This window comes from Staurois parvus, unplaced genomic scaffold (genome assembly GCF_062004578.1).
Source record: "Staurois parvus isolate SC_StPar_1 unplaced genomic scaffold, SC_StPar_1.0 ptg000720l, whole genome shotgun sequence".
In the NCBI taxonomy this organism is placed as follows: Eukaryota; Metazoa; Chordata; class Amphibia; order Anura; family Ranidae; genus Staurois; species Staurois parvus.
Genome location: NW_028318516.1, coordinates 2,639,242 through 2,661,501, shown reverse-complemented (window position 1 = coordinate 2,661,501; position 22,260 = coordinate 2,639,242). Strand labels below are relative to the sequence as shown.

Genomic DNA, 22,260 nt, shown 5'->3' with positions numbered 1-22,260 from the left:
CACTGAACCTTGGGGTACCCCACTAATACTGAACCCTGGGGTACCCCACTAATAACACTGAACCTTGGGGTACCCCACTAATAACACTGAGCCTTGGGGTACCCCACTAATACTGAACCCTGGGGTACCCCACTAACACTGAACCCTGGGGTACCCCACTAATAACACTGAGCTTTGGGGTACCCCACTAATAACACTAAATCTTGGGGTACCCCACTAATAACACTGAGCCTTGGGGTACCCCACTGATACTGAACCCTGGGGTACCCCACTAATACTGAACCCTGGGGTACACCACTAATAACACTGAACCTTGGGGTACCCCACTAATAACACTGAACCTTGGGATACCCCACTAATAACACTGAACCTTGGGGTACCCCACTAATAACACTGAACCCCGGGGTACCCCACTAATAACACTGAGCCTTGGGGTACACCACTAAAAACACTGAACCTTGGGGTACACCACTGACACCCCCAGACCATTCAGAGTATGAATCATTAACCACTACTCTCTGAATACGATCTTTTAGCCAGTTTTCTATCCATTTACATTCAGATTTTTCCAGCCCATAGACTTTACCTTACACATTAGCCGTGTGTGGGGAACTGTGTCCAAGTATACCACGTCCACCACCACCCCTCTGTCCAAGTATACCACGTCCACCGCCACCCCTCTGTCCAAGTATACCACGTCCACCACCACCCCTCTGTCCAAGTATACCACGTCCACCGCCACCCCTCTGTCCAAGTATACCACGTCCACCTCCACCCCTCTGTCCAAGTATACCACGTCCACCACCACCCCTCTGTCCAAGTATACCACGTCCAGGTTTGGGGGAACCAATCAGCTCCTGTCTAGTAATCCTCTTTGTCTTTGTATTTTAGTCCATGGCCGGGAGATGAGGAAAACCTCTGAGGATTGTCTCACTTTGTCTCCAGACTGGAAAGTAGAAGATGAGGACATCACACAGTATAGTCCAGGAGAAAACCCGGCTCCCTCCAATGTCCATCCGGCACCACCCAGTGTAGATGGACCATCGGATTCCTCATATCTTGAGGAACCTCAGACTGTGCGGGACCGGGCCGGCCTTCCAACAGGAAAGAGCTTCTCCTGTACTGAGTGCGGGAAAGGTTTCCAGTGTAAATCCAATCTTAATAGGCATAAAAAATCTCACACGGGGGAGAAGCCGTATTCCTGTCCTGAGTGCGGGAAATGTTTTTCAGTCAAGTCCAATCTTTACACACATCAAAGATCTCACATGGGGGAGAAGCCACATTCCTGCCCTGAGTGCGGGAAATGTTTTTTGCAGAAGTCCGATCTTTACACACATCAGCGAACTCACACAGGAGAGAAGCCGTATTCCTGTCCCGAGTGTGGGAAATGTTTTTCAAAGAAGTCCAGTCTTCACAGACATCAGAGATCTCACACGGGGGAGAAGCCGTATTCCTGTTCTGTGTGCGGGAAATGTTTTTTGCAGAAGTCTGATCTTTCCACACATGAGAGATCTCACACCGGGGAGAAGCCGTATTCCTGTCCTGAGTGCGGGAAATGTTTTTCACAGAAGTTTGATCTTTACATACATCAGAGATGTCACACAGGGGAGAAGCCGTATTCCTGCCCTGAGTGCGGGAAACGTTTTTCAGTGAAGTCCAATCTTTCCAAACATCAGAGATCTCACACAGGGGAGAAGACACTTTCCTGTCCTGAGTGTGGAAAATGTTTTTCAAATATGTCCTGTCTTCACAGACATGAGAGATCACACACGAGGGAGAAGCCATATTCCTGTCCTGAGTGCAGGAAATGTTTTTCACAGAAGTCCAATCTTCACAGACATCAGAGATCTCACATGGTGGAGAAGCCATATTCCTGCCCTGAGTGCGGGAAATGTTTTTCAGAGAAGTCCTACCTTTCCAGTCATCAGAGATCTCACACGGGGGAGAAGCCGTATTCCTGTTCTGAGTGCGGAAAATGTTTTTCCGATAACTCTAATCTTCACAAACATCAGAGATCTCACACAGGGGAGAAGCCGTATTGCTGTCCTGAGTGTGGGAAATGTTATTCACTGAAGTCCCATCTTTATACACACCAGAGATCCCACACAGGGGAGCAGACATTTTCCTGTTCTGAGTGCGGGAAATGTTTTGTATACAAATCAGAACTTGTTATACATCAGAGATATCACACGGGGGAGAAGCCGTATTCTTGTCCTGAGTGTGGGAAATGTTATTCACAGAAGTCCCATCTTTCCAGACATCAGAGATCTCACGCAGGGGAGAAGCCACTTTCCTGTCCTGAGTGAGGGAAATGTTCCTCTCTGAAGTCCTGTCTTCCTGTACATCAGGGATCCCACACAACCCTGGAGGTGTATTAGTGTCCTGAGTGTGGGAAATGTCTTCTAGATTAATGTTGCTGGACATCCCAGCTCTCATGTGGGGAAGAAGCACCGATATACACCTCAGATATACTCCATGGCTGATCTTCATCATGGAAGAAACAGTTCATAAGGAGATCAGAGGTCCCCAAAGACATGGATGAAGTGTGGGACCGGGTCGGCCATTGATAAGAGAAGAATAAAAATGGAGTCAATGTTCTAGCAGAAGCTCTCACAAACACTTGGAGGTCTGATGGAGGTGTGGAAGTGTGAGGTCCTGCCACTGTGACAATGACACCGGGTCCTCCTGGCTGCTGTTTGAGAAGCTCCAACATGTATTTTGTGAGCAGAGAAAACTGTGTTCTAGGTTGTGAATGGATTTGGTAGTTCCTGGTCGGGACCTGGAGCTTGAAGGTTCCAGAGATTCTTGGTTGGGACAAGACCTTCAGTCCCATGTCCAGGCTTTGCTAGATGCCTGCAGTCTGTGTGAGTACATAGGTGGTCAGATCGTTATAGGCCAGGTCTTCTGCCATTTGGAGACTGGACCCTGTCAGGAGAGCTGGGGGTTCCAGCTGGAGACTGCATCCCTTGTGAGGTGGGATTACTCTCCCAAGGACGGGGAAAGTCAGGACAGCTCCAAGAGTCTGGGGGACCTGAAGTGGCTTGTGAGTCCAGGGGTCTGGAGGGAGTCCATGGGGGTGGAGTAAGTCCAGAAGTCAATGGAGGAGTGATCAAGCTTGAGGGGGGTGGGGAACCCGATGTAGAGGCCAGGAGTGGTCCTGTGTAGTGAGGTGCTGTAACCAAGGCTGAGTAATCCTGAAGAAGTCCTAGTCTGGGGACCAGTGTAAAGATCAGTGGTGCTGCTGAAGTGTAGCCAGGTGAGCTAGCATTTTCAGTGATCTGATGTATTGACAAAGCTGGACAATCCCCTGCGTGGGAAACCTTCTGGTGTAAAGACTTTCATTTTCCTTCTTAATAAAAGTGGGCTGCCGTGCCGATAAACCGCAAGTCTTGACTGACGTGGACTCACTTACAAACATCTACCACAGGAGCTAACAAACCCCCATATCACAGAGGGATTTCAGGAAAATACTGCATTGAGGCCACTAGATGGAGCTGACCATCATAGGAAATCATTGTGTAAAATAAATGATGGCCACAATGTATCTCGGCGGGGGAAATGCTCCTCACATTTGTCCAACTAACTTTCACTTGCAGTAAGTTTTTATTATTAACGTTTTGTAGGATACATTGTGCAACTCGTACAAATGTTCAGAAGTAACCAACCCATGAAAACAATTCCAGCGTGCATCCGTAAATCATACAAGAGAATACAAGTGATGGATATAAAGATCAATGAGCGCGGCGTGTTACAAGATCGGGTTTACAGTAACCATACACATTGTAAGAATGGCAACAAGAGGATAATTAGGGAAGGAGAAGAGAATAAAATGAGGGGGAGGGGAAATCTTGAGTTAGCCATAATTTGGGAGACACTCTTGGATTGGGTGTGAGAGTCGGGTCCTGCACAGAGGATAGGCAAGATACCCAGTAACCAAGGCCTCCCAGGTCAGGGGGCTGAGAGAAAAGGAAGAGGGAAGGAAATAGAACAAGATGGTAAGATGAAGAACAGATGGAGGACATCGGGGACCCCCTTACCAGAAACCTGGGGCCTCAATGCCTATAGCAGTGTGTAGGTGTCAGGGGACATGGGGGGGTGAGTGTAATGTATACACGGGGCCCAGGTTTCTAAGAATTTCTTATTAGACATCTTTCTTGGATGACATCTTTGCTAAGATGGACTTCCACGAGGGGGCCAAGCTCTTGTTTCCAAGTCTTTGTTTTGCCGCTAGTAGAACATTTATAGCCAATTTAAATTGGTAACTTGTGAGGTCTGGGGGGCTTCAAATGCCATCGTACTAAGGGTTCCTGGGAAGGTGGCAGGTTAGTAATGTTTGTAGCCATTTTAGTACCTTTTTAGGATCACCCAAAAGAGGACAGAGAGGCAAGTGAGGGGATATGAAGTTGCTGGAATATTTATTAGAGTTCCAGGTGCAGAGTGTGTGACCCATCAAGAGGCTGATAGACGTAGGTCTGGATTTAGGAGGACTCCATGGGAGTGAATGGTGAGAAGTTTGAGAACAGAGCAATGCTTCTAAGTCAGCCCATAAGGAGCCATGTATTGTGGTGTAAAGGGGGGTTAGTGGGGTAATCTGGGCACCAAGAAATATTTAGTAACATTTGGAACACCCAAACTTCCTTGTTCCTTATGTATAAACATAGCATGTCTTGGGATTCATGGCCCTTTGTCTGCTTAGTTGAATTTAAAAAAAAATTTCAGAGTATAGGAGGAGATGGGGATCGGTGGGGGTGGGGATGGGGAAGAGTACAGAACAAGTAAAGGAGTTTTGGTAAAAAGGCCAATTTTCCATCACTGATCCTCCCTATCCAGGAGAGGTGAAGATGAGTCCAGGACAGAAGTAGGACTCTCAAGTATTTGAAAGTGGGGATGTAGTTGGCCTCATGGAGTGTGTTGTACGAGCGAGGGAGATGAATGCCCAAATAATCCAGGTAGGAGGTGGGCCAAGGAAACCATCATTCTGTTTTACAGAGGCGAGCGCTGCATTGGAAAGGGAAATGTATGGAGTACAGAGAATAGGACTGGCAGGGAGGTGTTGGGTTGGACCAAAGTAAGTGAAAGATCATTGGCAAACAAACTGACTTTGCCCAGTTCAGGACCGACCACCACACTTATACTGCGGCAGGGCAGTCCCGCTTCGCCAGAGCATATACAGTACATGTATGCAAGAGCCCACTATCCTGACTATGCTGTCACTTGGTACAGCACAAGCCGATTATCAGGTCCAGGCCAATGATTTCTGGCCTTTACCTGCTGACCACTTGGACCTGCTGATCACCTGTACCCAATCAGAGATCATTCTGTGTCCATATTTATAAACACAGGAACTGGAAAGGTACACTAGTGAAGAGGAGCACAAATAATACAAAGTATTCCCACAAGCAGCTAAAAAAGGTGATCAACAATCAATAAACCAACCTAACAGTGAATTAAACTGAAAAAATGCTGCCCAAACCTAAACACACTCATATAAATGTGCAAAAATGTTAATCAATAAAAATACAGCGCTGTGCTTTCCTTAACGGCTTTAAGTCCGCCCTATAATAGAAATACTGCTACAGGGCGGAGTCCCTGTGCAAAATCGTGTATATATGTATGTGGTTCATGCTCCCACGGTGACCGTGGGCCGGGGGCGTGTGTGCATGCTGTGATTCAGTTCCTGACCGATCAATCATCATGTTCAGGCCAGTGATGATCGATCCCTGCCCTATCAGAGATCTTCCTGTACCTGTGTTTCCATTACACAGGTACAGGAAATGATGACATCTTCTCTCTCTGAGCGCATTCTGTCCCAGAGAGAGAAGAAAGCAGATCCACGCAATACACACACACAGTAAAATCACATTTAGGACACATTTAACCCCTTGATTGTCCCCAGTTAACCCCTTCGCTGCCCTGTCACCAGTGTCATTAGTACAGTGTTCAGATTTTTTGCTGATTACTGTATTAGTGTCTCCGGCGACTTCAGATAGCATTAGTGTCAGTTAGCATCCCTCCCAGATAGCGTAAGATTTCCCGTCAGGACACCAGTCATCACATTTAACCCCTTGATTTCCAGGAAGACGCCCATACACAATAAACCTCCATTGCTAGTATAGTGTCTGAACGGATCAATATCTTTGATCAGATCAGCACTATACCAGCATTATCAATAGTATAGCGTCCCCAAAAATGCAGCATTAGCGGGATCAGTCCCGGCACCTGCCAGCACCTGTGTTTAGCCCCTACGCTTACCCTCCCTTCCCCCCCAGCAAGTTCAGTGTCAGTAGGTAACTGTCACTTGATACATTGCACACAAAACCGCAGTGTTGGCAGAATCAGGCATGATCTCTGTTAGTACTTGCAAGCCAGTTTTTTTGTAACAGTTCAAGCAGTCCCTGACAGCCAGGTGCTCTTTTTCCCGGGAGTCGTGCTAGCTACCTATAAATTTAGTGGCCAAAATGTCCAACGAAAGGTATTCTAGTGAAGAGGCCTACAGGATTCTGAGCATGTCAGGTGAGAGTGAAGGGGAAGCCTCACTGACACAATCAGAATATGAACCTGTAGACAGCAGTGGTACCCTGACAGATTGCTCAGACGATGGAGAAGAGGTCCCTGCTAAGGTCAGGTGTACCCGACCCCATTCCCAGGGTGATGAGGTGATACAATTGCCTAATGACTCTCATATGCAGCAAAATGCCAGTACTAGTGCCACGCTACCTTTTGGTGAACTGGCGAGCACCAGCGGCCTAGTACATCCTGGTCTTTCACATACCAGCACTGCAGTATCACTTGGTGATGAGGCAAGTCCCATAAGTGCAGTACAAGCTGGTGAGGTGGTGAGTACAAGTATTGTCCAGCAACCACCAAGAATTCACAGACAGGCCTGTAGAGCCCCTAGAATTCTTCCATATGTGCTTGCAAATCCTGATTGGCAGCCCACAAATTCTGCAGCACCTGTACTTCCCCCATTCAGTTCCCAACCTGAAATTCAGGTGGAAACAGCAAATTTAACTCCTCCCCTTGATTTTTGGAGATTTTTTTCACAGAGGATCTGTATCAAAGCAATTTACATGCACAACAATTTATCGCCACCAACCCAAATTCAAACCTTGCCAGACCAGTTACATGAAAACCCATTACGGCTTCTGAATTTAAGGTTTTTTTGCACCTAACCCTCCACATGGGTATTACTAAAAAAAATGAATTGCGGTTGTATTGGTCCTCAGACCCGATTCATCATATGCCGTGTTCTCTGCTGCCATGGCCAGGCATAGATATTAGTATATAATGTGATTTATGCATTTCAATGACAATACACTCTGTTGTCCTCGGGGTGACCCTGAATTTGATCGGCTCCACAAAATTCGGCCCCTCGTAAATCACCTTAACCACAAATTTGCAGATGTCTATACTTCCCAGCAAAAAATCTGCGTTGATGAGTCCCTCATTAATTTTTCTGGCCACCTTGCATTCAAACAATTTCTCACCATCAACCTGGCCAGATATGGGATAAGACCTGTATATCAGACCTGTGATTTGGGGGGGTGCTATCCTGGTATTTCAGGGCCTCCACAACTGTGATAGGTAGTGAGGAAGTGAAATTAGAAAGTTACACACCTTCAGACTTTCAAAGTGGTCATTGGATTTCAGGCTCCTGTATGTAGCTAGGCTCCCAAAATGTCTCTCACATGTGGTACCCCCATACTTGGTAGACATAGCAGAATGTATTTTGGGGTGTAATTCCACATATACCCATGGCTTATCTGAGCAATATGTCATTTAAGTGACAATTTTGTGTAAAAAAAAAACTTGTGTAAAAAAAAAGGCATTGCACCAAAGAGGATTGCATAAAGAGTTCCACATTCATATGATTGGTGTTATGGTGTCCAGGAATTCTGGTCAGTTTCTATCATTGCACCATGGAGAGTATTCTTCCCATCCACACTGCAGTGTAGTATGATGACTGTAGGGTGGAGGATAGGAAGTGTCGGTCTCGGGAGGAGAAATAAAGCACAGCGGATCATAGGTACAGATCTATCGAATTTGGACACAGCTATGCCAGCAGACTAAAAAAGAGAGCAAATGGCAGAGTGATCCATCCTGGTTACAGTGTGTTTGTATCTATGATAAATGACAGGCTAAACCCACCTGGAGACTTTCTCCACACCTGGAGTGTGCTGAGTTCTTGGAGAACGTCTACACAGTGTTTCCAGATTGGCTTTATCACCCCAACGAGCTCGCTCCAGTTCATGGATGTCATCATTATGTTTGGAGGATCTCACCAGTCAGGAGCCTTTCCTGTCATCCTACATGTTCCCTTCTGAGGATTGTTCTATCCTTCCAAACAAATGTATGAAATCATGGATGAGTCCTCCTTCTATGTGATCTAGAAGATCTTCAATCACAATGTCTTTATGGATGAAGTGGATGGCCCAGTTTATATATTATTTATTGCTTTACAGCTTTATTCCCTCCAGGATTCATTCTTTATTTATAGAACCATTCAAGGAAGTGTTCTTACTTTGAGAGATCTCCACCACCATTCCTCTGTGACCATTACATCCTTGTCATTTATGTCTAACATCCTCATTATCAGTGGATTGATAGATATTTTTATGCATTAAAACATATTTTTACATTTTCTTCACCAAAAAGATTTGATTTCAGAGGGAATCTGTTTTAATTTGTTTTCTATATGTAATAAAATATCTTTGTTAAAGTGTTGGTTCCATAAGAGCTAGAATGATTTGTTCTTCCTTATCTTGTGTTATATATGAATTTCCCTGGTAGCCGTGTAAGGCAGATATTTTACAGGAATGATTATTTGGGCTCCATTCTCACCAGCATGTTTTTTGGTACTTTCTGTTTTCAGAAACACACAACAGTCCACTTAACATGGTTTCCTATGGGCCATGTTCACATCTAGGCTTTTTTGAACTGCTGTGTTTTTGGAAAGGGTCCGGGACTTTTTAAAAAGCAAAATGCAGCATTATTGCTAAAATAGAGTTCAATGGCTGAAATGTATGGTAGTGTGTTTTTGCATTTTTCTTCTGCCCAGCAAAAAAAAAATTCCACTTTGAAAAAGAAAAAAAAAAGAGCTGAACAAAACGCAAAACACAGTAAATACGCATCACAAACGTATCAACATGCAAGTGTACAATCCAAACACACTTGTTCCTGCATTACAAATGGCTGTGTGTATAAGTGGGTGCTGCAGCGACCATCGGCTGGAACTGAACAGAATCAGCGAGGGAGAATGTCACCAGCACACCGAGGATCACCAATATGGGGCCAAAAGTTTTAATGAACGATCACATACTTACTGCAAGGCAATGTTTCGGAGTCTCGCAGGACCCCTTCATCAGGCATGTGACAAAGGGTCCTGCGAGTCTCCAAAACATTGCCTTGCTGTAACTATGTGATCGTTCATTAAAACTTTTGGACCCATATTGGTGATCCTCGGTGTGCTGGAGATATTCTCCCTTACAAACGTATCAAAAACTCAAAATGAACTGCGAAAAGTACTGCAAAACAAGCAAAAAGCCAACTGCAAAGATGTGACTGGAGCCTTATGCAGGTCATAGATGGGTCGAAAATCGGCCGATTTTTCACCCGAAAAAAAAATCGGCCGATTTTCGGATCGTTAGTGGGCTATTTGTTCGGCCGTTTTTCGGTATTTTGGCAGATTTTTTTTATCGGTAAAGTTGGAAAAAAAATCGTCCGATTTTACCGATCGGCCGATTTTCGCGGCAATGATGGGCAAATCGGCCGATTTTTTACCGATAAAAAATCTGCGCATGAGCAGTGACCTGCAAGAGGAAGACAAAAAGAAGAAGAGGATGATGATGATGATGAAGAAGAAGAAGAGGATGATGAAGAAGAGATGATGATGAAGAAGAAGAGATGCTGATGAAGAAGAAGAGGATGATGATGATGATGAAGAAGAGGATGATGATGATGAAGAAGAAGAAGAGGATGATGATGAAGAAGAAGAAGAGGAGTATGATGATGATGAAGAAGAAGAGGATGATGAAGAAGAAGAGGATGATGATGAAGAAGAAGAGGAAGAAGAAGGATGAAAAATAAGAGGAATTCCAGTACGGCAAAAAGTGTCCCTGCAGAGAGCTCCGCTATTTCTTTGACAGTTCTTTGACAGTTCCTTGACATTTACAGCGGTTGCAACATTGTATCTATTTGTTTCCGAATAAAAACATCTGTATCCTAAATGGATATAAATAGATACATTGTTGCAACCGCTATAAATGTCAAAGAACTGTCAAAGAAATAGCGGAGCTCTCTGCAGGGACACTTTTTGCCGGCTGTAGACAGGATGAAAATCGGACGATTTTTTTTACCATTGCTGGCCGCTTGAACGACCGATTTTTCGTTTTTTAAAAGAAAAATCGGCCGTTTTTCTCCCCGTCTATGGCCTGCATTACAGATGTTTCTCAGGGCTGCAGTTCCTCTGAGCTCCACAAGGTGGTGATATCACTTCTGCCCAGACAGGAAGTCTCGATGGAAGACAGGAAGTGATGTCAGGCAGGAAGTTCCAGGTGGTTTTGAAGTAGAAAAGAGACGTTACCAGAAGTGGCAGCAGAGGAGGTAATAAGATGTTATTTCCTATTTACACCCAGTAACCCCATCATGTCCGTCCTCTCCCTCCACAGTCACGTCCGTCCTCTCCCTCCACAGTCACGTCCGTCCTCTCCCTCCACAGTCACGTCCGTCCTCTCCCTCCACAGTCACGTCCCTCCTCTCCCTCCACAGTCGTGTCCGTCCTCTTCCTCCATAGTCGTGTCCGTCCTCTTCCTCCATAGCCGTGTCCGTCCTCTTCCTCCATAGCCAGGTCCGTCCTCTTCCTCCACAGTCACGTCCGTCCTCTTCCTCCACGGTCACGTCCGTCCTCTTCCTCCACGGTCACGTCCGTCCTCTTCCTCCACGGTCACGTCCGTCCTCTTCCTCCACGGTCACGTCCGCCCTCTTCCTCCACGGTCACGTCCGCCCTCTTCCTCCACGGTCACGTCCGTCCTCTTCCTCCACGGTCACGTCCGTCCTCTTCCTCCACGGTCACGTTCGTCCTCTTCCTCCACGGTCACGTCCGTCCTCTTCCTCCACGGTCACGTCCGTCCTCTTCCTCCACGGTCACGTCCGTCCTCTTCCTCCATAATCACTGTGACGTCTTTTATCCCCAGGAGATGATGATACACACATATATAGTGTGGGAACCCAGATGAACCCCTTCAGGGGCAGAACATTCCCCCACTTCCGGGGCCGGAACATTCTCCTCATTGTGGAGATAAATTCTAGTAATATGGTCCTCTAAACAAACAGCACTGACAATAAATAGACAAGACAAGGACCATCCTGACCATACATGGCCTACAAAGGGCAATGATGACACTACACAGGCAGCCAATGGGCAATCATTACACTATGCAGCTAACACAATGATGGAGTGCCGGGGTCAGGAGTATGGAGCATAGAGCCCCTTACATTGCTGCTCAGGAGGAAGGAAACATTCCTTTGTAACAGAAAATGTATATAAATCTGAGGCGCTTTTAGGAATATCTGGGGTTTCAAAAATGAAAGGGGCTTTATAGGGACTAAAACATTTAATATGTGTAACATTGCACTGTTTATCTCCTCCTCCCCTCCCCCGCCTGTCTCCAGCACCACACCCAGGGACTAGCAGGGAGGGGAGAGACCTTGCAGTGTAATGAGAACTGATTGGCTGCTCCTCAGGAAAGGGGAGTGTCCTGTTTATCCTTTCTCCCTTTCACTCCCAGAGCCATTTTGGCATTTTTTGCACATTTAAAAAATCATTTTATCCTGAAGATGACACAAAACCCCCAAAATATCGATTTTCTGAAAGTAGAGACTTTAGAGAATAAAATAGTGGCAGTTCTAATTTTTATGTCACAAAATATTATCACAAAGTCTAGGAAATGCCAAATTTCATTAAAAAATACACTTAAGTTAATTTCAAGGCACAAAAAAGCAATAAATGACCCATTTATGTGTAAAACCATAAAAGCCGAGGTTGCAGCGAGTAAATAGATATCCAACATGTCAAACCTTAAGTTGTGTGTGCTGAAATGGTGACAACCTTTAGTCCCCGGTATTATCTATAGGGGACACATTTATAGCCCCTTCTAGGTCATCAGTATAGAGTACGGAGGAGGTCTGCTCCTAGAATTATCCTCTCATTCTGGTGTGACCGGCGATATGTAACGTGTATCACAATCAATGTTATCACGTGTAGGCCCTCCAGCGTGTGCTCTTACGTTTGGTTGTGCATATATGTGGGGGTGGGGAGGCCTTAAAAATTTTTAAAGGGAGGAGTTATGTACTTAGGTGTAACTTTAATTCTTTACAATTAGGTTCTCTTTATTTAGACATCCAGGGTCTAAAAGACCCCCAATGTCTCCCCTGTACTCCATTGGATGTAATGTAGTGCACATCACACCGCATTACATTCTTTGTCGGCCTCAATGTGTCAGGAATCAGGGTATGACCAGAGGTGTGTGGACTGACACAGGGAAACGCAGGCTTCAGATATGGTATAAACAATATAATTTATTAAGACTAACAATACAAAACGCAGTGCAAAACTAAACATAAACACAGTGCAAACGAACCAAACCACCCACAGATAATACATACAATGCAAGAGTTGTCAGGCAGTCTGGGTCAGTAGCAAACAGGCAAACGGATTACCAGGAACAGGCGGGAGAGTGGTCGGGGTCACAAGCTGGGTTCAGTAACTCACGAGCAGCGCGGTACAGAGGGTCAGGCAGAGAATGGTCAGGGTCACAAGCCAGGGATCAAGCAGGAGAAGTCCGCAGAGGTCAGGATCAGGCAGGGTCGGCAACAAGTCAGACAGGAACAGGAATACAGGATATAAGATTCAGGGGCCCATGGAAAACACACACCACGGCCTTGACTGTGAGTCTGGCCATTCCTTAAATAGAACCCCTGCAATCAGCTTCAGGTGTTTGGCTGATTGCAGGGGTGAGTCTCTGATTGCTGAGATCACCCGCTGGCCAGCCCTGGTACTGCAGCCCACAAGGCAGGTGAGTCCCACCATTATTGGCAAGTCCATTCCTGACAGTACCCCCCCTCAAGGAGCGGCCTCAGGACGCTCCAAACAGTCCTGGCTAGGTAAAATGTTCCACCGCCCGGGTCCGGTAACTGGCGAGATATCAAAGACTGGCACATCGGGCTGGGCACCTGACAGAGGCACATCGGGCTGGACACCTGACAGAGGCACATCCGGCTGGGCACCGGACTGAGGCACATCCGGCTGGGCACCGGACAGAGGCACATCGGGCTGGACACTGGATCACCAGGCGGAGCAGCGGGCACCGGGCCACCAGGCGGAGCAGCAGGCACTGGGCCACCAGGCAGGGCGGCAGGCACCGGGCCCCGAGGTGGAGCGATGGGCACCGGGCCCCGAGGTGGAGCGGAAGGCACCGAGTCATCTGGCAAGACCGCAGGCCCCGAGTCATCTGGCAAGACAGCAGGCCCTGAGTCACCAGGCCCGACAGCGAGCTCTGAGTCAACCGGCACGACAGCGGTGCTCCGTGTAAACTGGCACGACAGCGGGCACCGGGTCATCAGGTACCAGATTGTCTGGCTCGACAGCGGGCACCGGGTCATCTGGCTCAACAGCGGGCATCGGGTCACCAGGTACAACGGGCACCAGCTCATCAGACATTGGATCGTCTTGCTCGACAGCGGGCATTGGGTCACCAGGCACGACAGCGGGCACTGGGTCATCAGGCATCGGGTCATCTGGCTCGACAGTGGGCACCGGGTAATCTGGCATCAGGTCATCTGGCTCGACAGCAAGTACCGGGTCATCAGGCATTGGATCGTCTGGCTCAACAGCGGGCATCGGGTCATCAGGCACGACAGCGGGCATCGGGTCACCAGGCATGAATGCGGGCACTGGGTCATCAGGCATTGGATCGTCTGGCTCGACAGCGGGCACCGGGTCACCAGGCATCAGGTCATCTGGCTTGACAGTGGGCACCGCGCCATCTGGCAAGGCAGTGGGCACCGAGTCACCAGGCATGACAGTGGGCTCTGAGTCAACTGGCACGACAGCGGGCTCTGAGTCAACTGGCAGGATGGTATTGGTTGGAAAGAATTTTCGCCTTTTCCTGGTTTTAGTTACTGGAGCACTGTAAGTAAACGCAGGTCTGTAAATGAATGGAGCAGCTGAAGACAGAGAAGAGCTGGAGGATGGAACAAAGGAGGGAGCAGTTGCTACAGAGGACTTATTTACAGGGTTGAAGAAAGGATAGGTGCAGTGAGTGGGAGCAGGGGACTGGTATGTGGTAGTTAGCAGAGTATACTGGGCCATCACTGGGGGTGCTGTCGGGGATGCAGGAAGAGTGCCTTGAGCAGAGGAATGATGTTGCAAGCTGACTGAGGCTGGGTGTAACAAGTCTGTCCATGTCTGCAGTATGGGTTTAACAAAACTCAGCTTACACAAAGCCTGTCTGATCAAAGACTGCACTGCGTTTATGCAATCCATAAGCACGTGTGATGGACATGCTGCATAGTGCTCATGGAAACAATCTGGATCCTCCTCCAACAACCATACCAGTGATTCCACTTGATCCACACTAAATGGGGTAAAAAAGTAATTCCTGCTTTCAGGGGTACAGGACCAAGCCAACTCAGCACAAACCTGGATCAATGGCTGCACCTCAGAGAACTCTGTGCCCTGATCTACTAGAACATGAGCGATCCGTATACATTCTAGCAGTTGATCCCGGGTATACTCCTTCAGAGTCTGATAAGCATATTCTCTGTCATCAAACACTAGCAGAGATAAATACACAACCTCATCAAGATCCATCCTTCCCATCAACAAATCAAGATGGCTTCCCTGTGCAACCACTTCTGGTCAGGATTGGCCGTGGTGTAATGTCAGGAATCAGGGTATGACCAGAGGTGTGTGGACTGACACAGGGAAACGCAGGCTTCAGATATGGTATAAACAATATAATTTATTAAGACTAACAATACAAAACGCAGTGCAAAACTAAACATAAACACAGTGCAAGCAAACCAGACCACCCACAGATAAGAATACATACAATGCAAGAGTCGTCAGGCAGGCCGGGTCAGTAGCAAACGGAGTACCAGGAACAGGCGGGAGAGTGGTTGGGGTCACAAGCTGGGTTCAGTAACTCACGGGCAGCGTGGTGCAGAGGGTCAGGCAGAGAATGGTCAGGGTCACAAGCCAGGGATCAAACAGGAGAAGTCAGCAGAGGTCAGGATCAGGCAGGGTCGGCAACAAGTCAGACAGGAACAAGAATACAGGATACAAGATACAGGGGCCCATGGAAAAACACACACCACGGCCTTCACTGTGAGTTGGCCATTCCTTAAATACAACCCCTGTAATCAGCTTCAGGTGTTTGGCTGATTGCAGGGGTGAGTCTCTGATTGCTGAGAGCACCCGCTGGCCAGCCCTGGTACTGCAGCCCACAAGGCAGGTGAGTCCCACCATTATTGGCCAAGTCCATTCCTGACACAATGGTCGGGAAATCTGTCATAACATCACTTCTGGGTAAGGACAAGAAGGGAGTGAACGTGTCCGCTCTCCTCCATCCCCTCTACCCTCCGACACCCACTGAACCGGGCCAACAGATGGGCAAGCAGATCCGGGGAAGCATAGTAGGTACAGGAGAGGTTCACACACACGGGGTGTTAGAGGCTGGCATCTGAAAGGAGAGCCCTGTGGCTTGCCCTCAGCAGGGATAAAGATTAAAAACAATACTTGCCCGGCCCCCAGAACTACATGTCCCGGGCGTCGGGCGATGTAAAGTGACCATCCCTGCATGATGAGCCGACATTGACCTCACAGCACTGCCTCAGAGCAGACTAGTCATAGGAAGGATCAGATTTATCATTCCTTGTCTGCAGATCTAATACTCATCAAAACCAGTTCAGAGACCAAACAAACCCAACAGAGAAAAGGGTCCCCGGACCTCAAAATTGTAGTAAACACTAAACAGTCCAAACAAAATGTCTTCCCATGGGGGGAGTAGTTCTTCAATGTCCAGCAACCCTCCTATTCCCCCCTCACATCCACATCCTATTATTGTGTGACCAATACCATCCAAATCATTCTTACTTTCATTTCCCAAAGTTATCCGTCTACAAGGAGACCTGTATAGATCACATGATGGCACCAATGAGGATGGAGGAGGACCGGAGTCACATGACTGAGAAGATACTAAACCTCACCCTGGAGATCATCTACCTGCTGACCGGAGAGGTGAGGAGGATTCTGGGAGGTCACATGACATCACTCTCATCTCTATTAATAAAACACAGACCTGACCGGAGAGGTGAGGAGGATTCTGGGAGGTCACATGACGTCACTCTCATCTCTATTAATAAAACACAGACCTGACCGGAGAGGTGAGGAGGATTCTGGGAGGTCACATGACATCACTCTCATCTCTATTAATAAAACACAGACCTGACCGGAGAGGTGAGGAGGATTCTGGGAGGTCACATGACATCACTCTTATCTCTATTAATAAAACACAGACCTGACCGGAGAGGTGAGGAGGATTCTGGGAGGTCACATGACATCACTCTCATCTCTATTAATAAAACACAGACCTGACCGGAGAGGTGAGGAGGATTCTGGGAGGTCACATGACATCACTCTCATCTCTATTAATAAAACACAGACCTGACCGGAGAGGTGAGGAGGATTCTGGGAGGTCACATGACATCACTCTCATCTCTATTAATAAACACAGACCTGACCGGAGAGGTGAGGAGGATTCTGGGAGGTCACATGACATCACTTCTATCTCTATTAATAAACACAGACCTGACCGGAGAGGTGAGGAGGATTCTGGGAGGTCACATGACATCACTTATCTCTATTAATAAAACACAGACCTGACCGGAGAGGTGAGGAGGATTCTGGGAGTCTAACATGATATTCCTATTGGTTCCTCAATACAGAGATTTCCTCTTCTGAAGTCAGGTGATCATATGACCATCACAGTGCCTCCATGTGACTCCCTAAACCCTGAGAGACACAACATGCAGAAGATTCTAGAAGTCACCAAGAAGATGATGGAGCTGCTGACAGGAGAGGTGAGCGGTGCCGGGAATTCTGGGACATTCTCCAGTAACAGACAAGGGATGTGTCTGGATGGTGACTGTATCATTGTGTGTGTCAGGTTCCTATAAGGTGTCAGGGTGTCACTGTCTATTTCTCCATGGAGGAGTGGGAGTATTTAGAAGGACACAAGGATCTCTACAAGGACGTCATGATGGACAATCAGCCGCCCCTCACATCACCGGGTAAGAGGAGACTTTATTGTAAAGGAGAGAGCAGTACGGAGGATCCACCTAGATCCCCCATCATCTGATAAACACATAGAAACAATGGATTCAGTCAGTGTGTGTGTTTCCTACAGATGGATCCAGTCATGGGAACCCACCAGAGAGATGTCCCCGTCCTCTGTATTCCCGGGATTCCACACAGGAAGGTCACACCATCCCTCACCATCATCAGGTAGATGATGACAATTATTGGTAGTTGTGATTTATACACAGCATGTTTGTTACAATGAATGTTTTATTATATCTTTCAGAGTGGAATCCTCGGGGATGATAATATTGATGTTAAAGAAGAGTATAAAGAGGAGGATGAGGAGTATGGAGTGATGGAGGAGTTTTCAGAAGGACACAAGGATATGATGGAGTCACCTAATACCAGGAACCCACCAGAGAGATGTCCCCGTCCTCTGTATTCCCGGGATTCCACACAGGAAGGTCACACCATCCCTCACTGTTACAAGGTTGGTGGGATGGAGAATCTAGAACATGGACTTGTAGAGACAATGTGTGGATATTTTATGTGACCTTATATTTTCCAGATGATATTTTCTCTCATTTCCTTGATTTAGAGTGGAGATCCAATCGATATAGAATTTGAGGTGAAAGCAGAAGAAGAAGAGGCGTATGTGAGGGATGATCAGCAGTCTATGGAGGAGGATGGAATAACGGGGACATTTATAGAGGAGGACACTCCTACAGAGATCAGCACAGGTGGGTCATGAACACTAAATCCATTCCTCCACCCATACTGCTCACTGATTGGTCCAGAGTAGGGCGGGGACTGGGTGATATCAGCCTGTAATCCCCTGGTCACTTTCCTGAGCTGTGTTCCCCGTCCTGTATTCCTGGATTTCTCTCGGATAATCTTCCTTCTCTGTGCTGCAGACACAATTTATGTATCTAGACTGGATTTATGGAGGTTCTGGGGTTCAGCTGGCAGCAAAATGTTGATTTTCACCCTACACAATCCTAGTCCTAGGCCCGTAGGGCATGTGCTTTTGATCTTTTGCACAATGTCCAAGTCTAGTAAGATCTCTGACAGAACAATTCTCCCAGGGTTCCTTGCTCTGTGGTCTGCTGGCTGTGCCGGGTGGAGGGATATGTCTGTATAGTCTCAGGCCCAAGTCACAGAGTGCAGTCTCAGGAGATGGGAGGCAGCGGTGTGGGACCTCTGCAACTTGTCTCGTGTAGACATTTAAAGTGGTTGTAAACCCTCCTGTAATCCCCTCATCACTGTCCCTCCTATAAAAGACAGTTCTGGTTGTTTCCTCACTCTCTGACTGAGGTCCATGAATAAAGAAATGACCTGGTAGGAGATCAGAGGAGCCATTTCCTAGTTCCCTTGAGGGTGGAATTGTAAGCTCCTAAGAGACCAAGCTGCCTGATGTGGGCGGAGTCCTGGTTTGGGGCTCAGCTCCTGTCTGGTAATCCTCTTTGTCTTTGTATTTTAGTCCATGGCCGGGAGATGAGGAAAACCTCCGAGGATTGTCTCACTTTGTCTCCAGACTGGAAAGTAGAAGATGAGGACATCACACAGTATAGTCCAGGAGAAAACCCGGCTCCCTCCAATGTCCATCCGGCACCACCCAGTGTAGATGGACCATCGGATTCCTCATATCCTGAGGAACCTCAGACTGTGCGGGACCGGGCCGGCCTTCTAACAGAGAAGAGATTCTCCTGTACTGAGTGCGGGAAGGGGTTCCGTTATAAATCCCATCTTAATGTGCATAAAAGATGTCACACAGGGGAGAAGCCGTATTCCTGTCCTGAGTGTGGGAAATGTTTTTCACATAAGGGCAATCTTGACACACATCAGAGATCTCACACGGGGGAGAAGCCGTATTCCTGTCCTGAGTGTGGAAAATGTTTTTCAGTGAAGACCAGTCTTTACAACCATCAGAGATCTCACACGGGGGAGAAGCCGTATTCCTGCCCTGAGTGCGGGAAATGTTTTTCACATAAGTCACATCTTGACACACATCAGAGAACTCACACGGGGGATAAGCCATATTCCTGCCCTGAGTGCGGGAAATGTTTTTCACAGAAGTCCAGTCTTTACAAACATCAGAGATCTCACACAGGGGAGAAATTCTATTCCTGTCCTGAGTGTGGGAAATGTTTTTCACATAAGTCACATCTTGGCACACATCAGAGATCGCACACGGGGGAGAAACCGTATTCCTGTTCTGAGTGCGCAAAATGTTTTTCACAGATGTCCAGTCTCTACAAACATCAGAGATCTCACACGGGGGAGAAGCCGTATTCCTGTCCTGAGTGCAGGAAACGTTTTGCAGAGAAGTCCAATCTTTACAAACATCAGATTTCTCACACGGGGGAGAAGCCATATTCCTGTCCTGAGTGCGGGAAACATTTTGCACAGAAGTACCAACTTTACACACATCAGAGAATGCACACGGGGGAGAAACCGTATTCCTGTCCTGAGTGTGGGAAATGTTTTTCATTTAAGTTCCATCTTTCCAGGCATCAGAGATCTCACACGGGGGAGAAGCTGTATTCCTGTCCTGAGTGCGGGAAACGTTTTGCACAGAAGTACCAACTTTACACACATCAGAGAATGCACACAGGGGAGAAGCCGTATTCCTGTCCTGAGTGTGGGAAATGTTTTTCTGTGAAGTGCCATCTTGTCACACATGAAAGGTCTCACACGGGTGAGAAGCCGTATTCCTGTCCTGAGTGCGGGAAATGTTTTTTAGACAAGTCCAATCTTTACAAACATCAGAGATCTCATACAGGGGGAGAAGCCGTATTTCTGTCCTGAATGTTGGAAATTTGTTTCACAGAAGTCCCATCTTTCCATACATCAGAGATCTCACACGGGGGAGAAGCCGTATTCTTGTCCTGAGTGTGGAAAATGTTTTTCCACAGAAGTCCTATCTTTCTATACATCAGAGATCTCACACGGGGGAGAAGCCGTATTCCTATCCTGAGTGCGGAAAAGTTTTTCACAGAACTAGCTTTACAAACATCAGAGATTGCACACGGGAGAAGCTGCTTTCTACTCCTGAGTGAGGGAAATGTTCCTCACTGAAGTTCTGTCTTCCTGTACATCAGGGGTCCCACACAACCCTGGAGGTGTATTAGTGCCTTGAGTGCGGGAAATGTCTTCTAGATGAATGTTGCTGGACATCCCAGCTCTCATGTGGGGAAGAAGCACACCCTGATATACACCTCAGATATACTCCATGGCTGATCTTCATCATGGAAGAAACAGTTGATAAGGAGATCATAGGTTCCCAAAGACATGGATGAAGTGTGGGACCGGGTTGGCCATTGATGGCAAGAGAAGAAGAAAAATGGAGTCCTGCCCTGTGATTGGCTGAGTACAGTTTGTGGTGGGAGATTTCACAAACACTTGGAGGTCTATTATTCATACTTTGTGGACAAATGTTCCAAGCACTCATTAGGCCCACAGTTGGAGGTGAGGATAATACTTTCATGGTGGGGGATCACTGAAGAGGTGGGTGGTAATAAAATGTCCCAATTCTAGAAGAGTGACTGATGGTGTACACATGGAAGCAATGGAATTGTGTGTATACCGGGAATGAAGGAGTGATTGGTGAATGCACATATTGGGACTTTCCCGTGTCTTTCTCCATACATGTTTCTTCTTGTATGTTTCCCGTGATACAAATGTCTGTGTATATGATCGGCACAAGATGGTCTGTCTATGACAAACGTTTCATTGATCTGATCATTTCCATGGTGATTGTGGACACATTGGCCCTGATTTACTAAGACGTGAGTCTACCAGCAGACTCTGACCATTCAGGCAGACTCAGTTAAATTAATGAGGACCTGTCAGTCTAGCGGTGGCGTCTAGCAATCTCATTGATAAACGTCTACTTTACTATTAGTAAATGTGGAATCACGTCTGGCACATTTTTAGGTGCAATACCGGATATGTCCACTAGATGGCGCACAAGCGCAGGCTTTGTACCATTGGCGCTTTCCTGTTGGCATAAGAGAATACTTAGAATGTAACATAATTAGTACACCGAGATTAGAATTGTTTTTTTTTGCTGTTTCTCCAAAATGATCGACCAACTAATGCATTTACTAATGAATGTCATACATTCTATTTTCAGATGTTAAACATTTTCACACATCTGAAATAATTGGGAATGTCTAGTTCTAAGTTCCCAATATAATGATATCTCTTCCTTCTCTGTAATCATGTAACTATTCTATGTTAATGTATTACTGCGCATGGGTTATACACATCACACATCTGGGGGTGCAGCGGTATGCTGGCAGCTATGGGCTAGTCATCCAGCTCCATCCATCCATCCATCCATCAGGGTGGGTGCCCAATTGTCCTGGGGAGGAATTAGCTCGGCCACAGGAGCCAGAAAGGTTCTTAATAGTGTAGTACACTGTCACAGGGGTGGATGACCTTTCACGTGTTCATGCACTACTGTCCGTCACGGATAAACCACACGTGCCATTCATAGGCACTCCCTGAGTTGGTCCTCTCACACCAAGGACATTCCATTATTCACGAATGATTAGATGAACTTTTTTTTAGCACCATTTACCAGTTTACATCATCATTAATGGGCAGCACAGTGGCTTAATGGTTAGCATGTCTGCCTTGCAGTAAATGGGTCATGGGTTCAATTCCTGACCATGGCACCTCCTGCATGGAATTTGCATGTTCTCCCTGTGCTTGCATGGGTTTCCTCCGAGTACTCCAGTTTCCTCCCACACTCCAAAGACATGCTGGTAGGTGTATTGATTCCTCTCCAAATTGGCCCTAGTGTATGAATGTGAGTTGGGGGCCTTAGATTGTACACCCCTTGAGGGTTAGGGGCAGATGTGAATGTACAATGTATGTGTAAAGCACTGCGTACA

General features: G+C 47.0%; 1 protein-coding gene across 1 annotated transcript in view; it reads left to right on the top strand.

Moving 5' to 3' along the window:
• The window catches only part of LOC149445494 (uncharacterized), a 125,055-nt gene extending 103,587 nt beyond the window's left edge, over positions 1-21,468 (top strand). Inside the window, exons 10-11 of the mRNA XM_089653760.1 lie at positions 897-2,288; positions 18,866-21,468. Coding sequence (XP_089509886.1) covers positions 897-2,288; positions 18,866-20,167 — 2,694 coding nt within the window. The 3' untranslated portion in view covers positions 20,168-21,468. The remainder of the gene's footprint in view (positions 1-896; positions 2,289-18,865) is intronic.
• Positions 21,469-22,260: the final 792 nt, after the last annotated feature.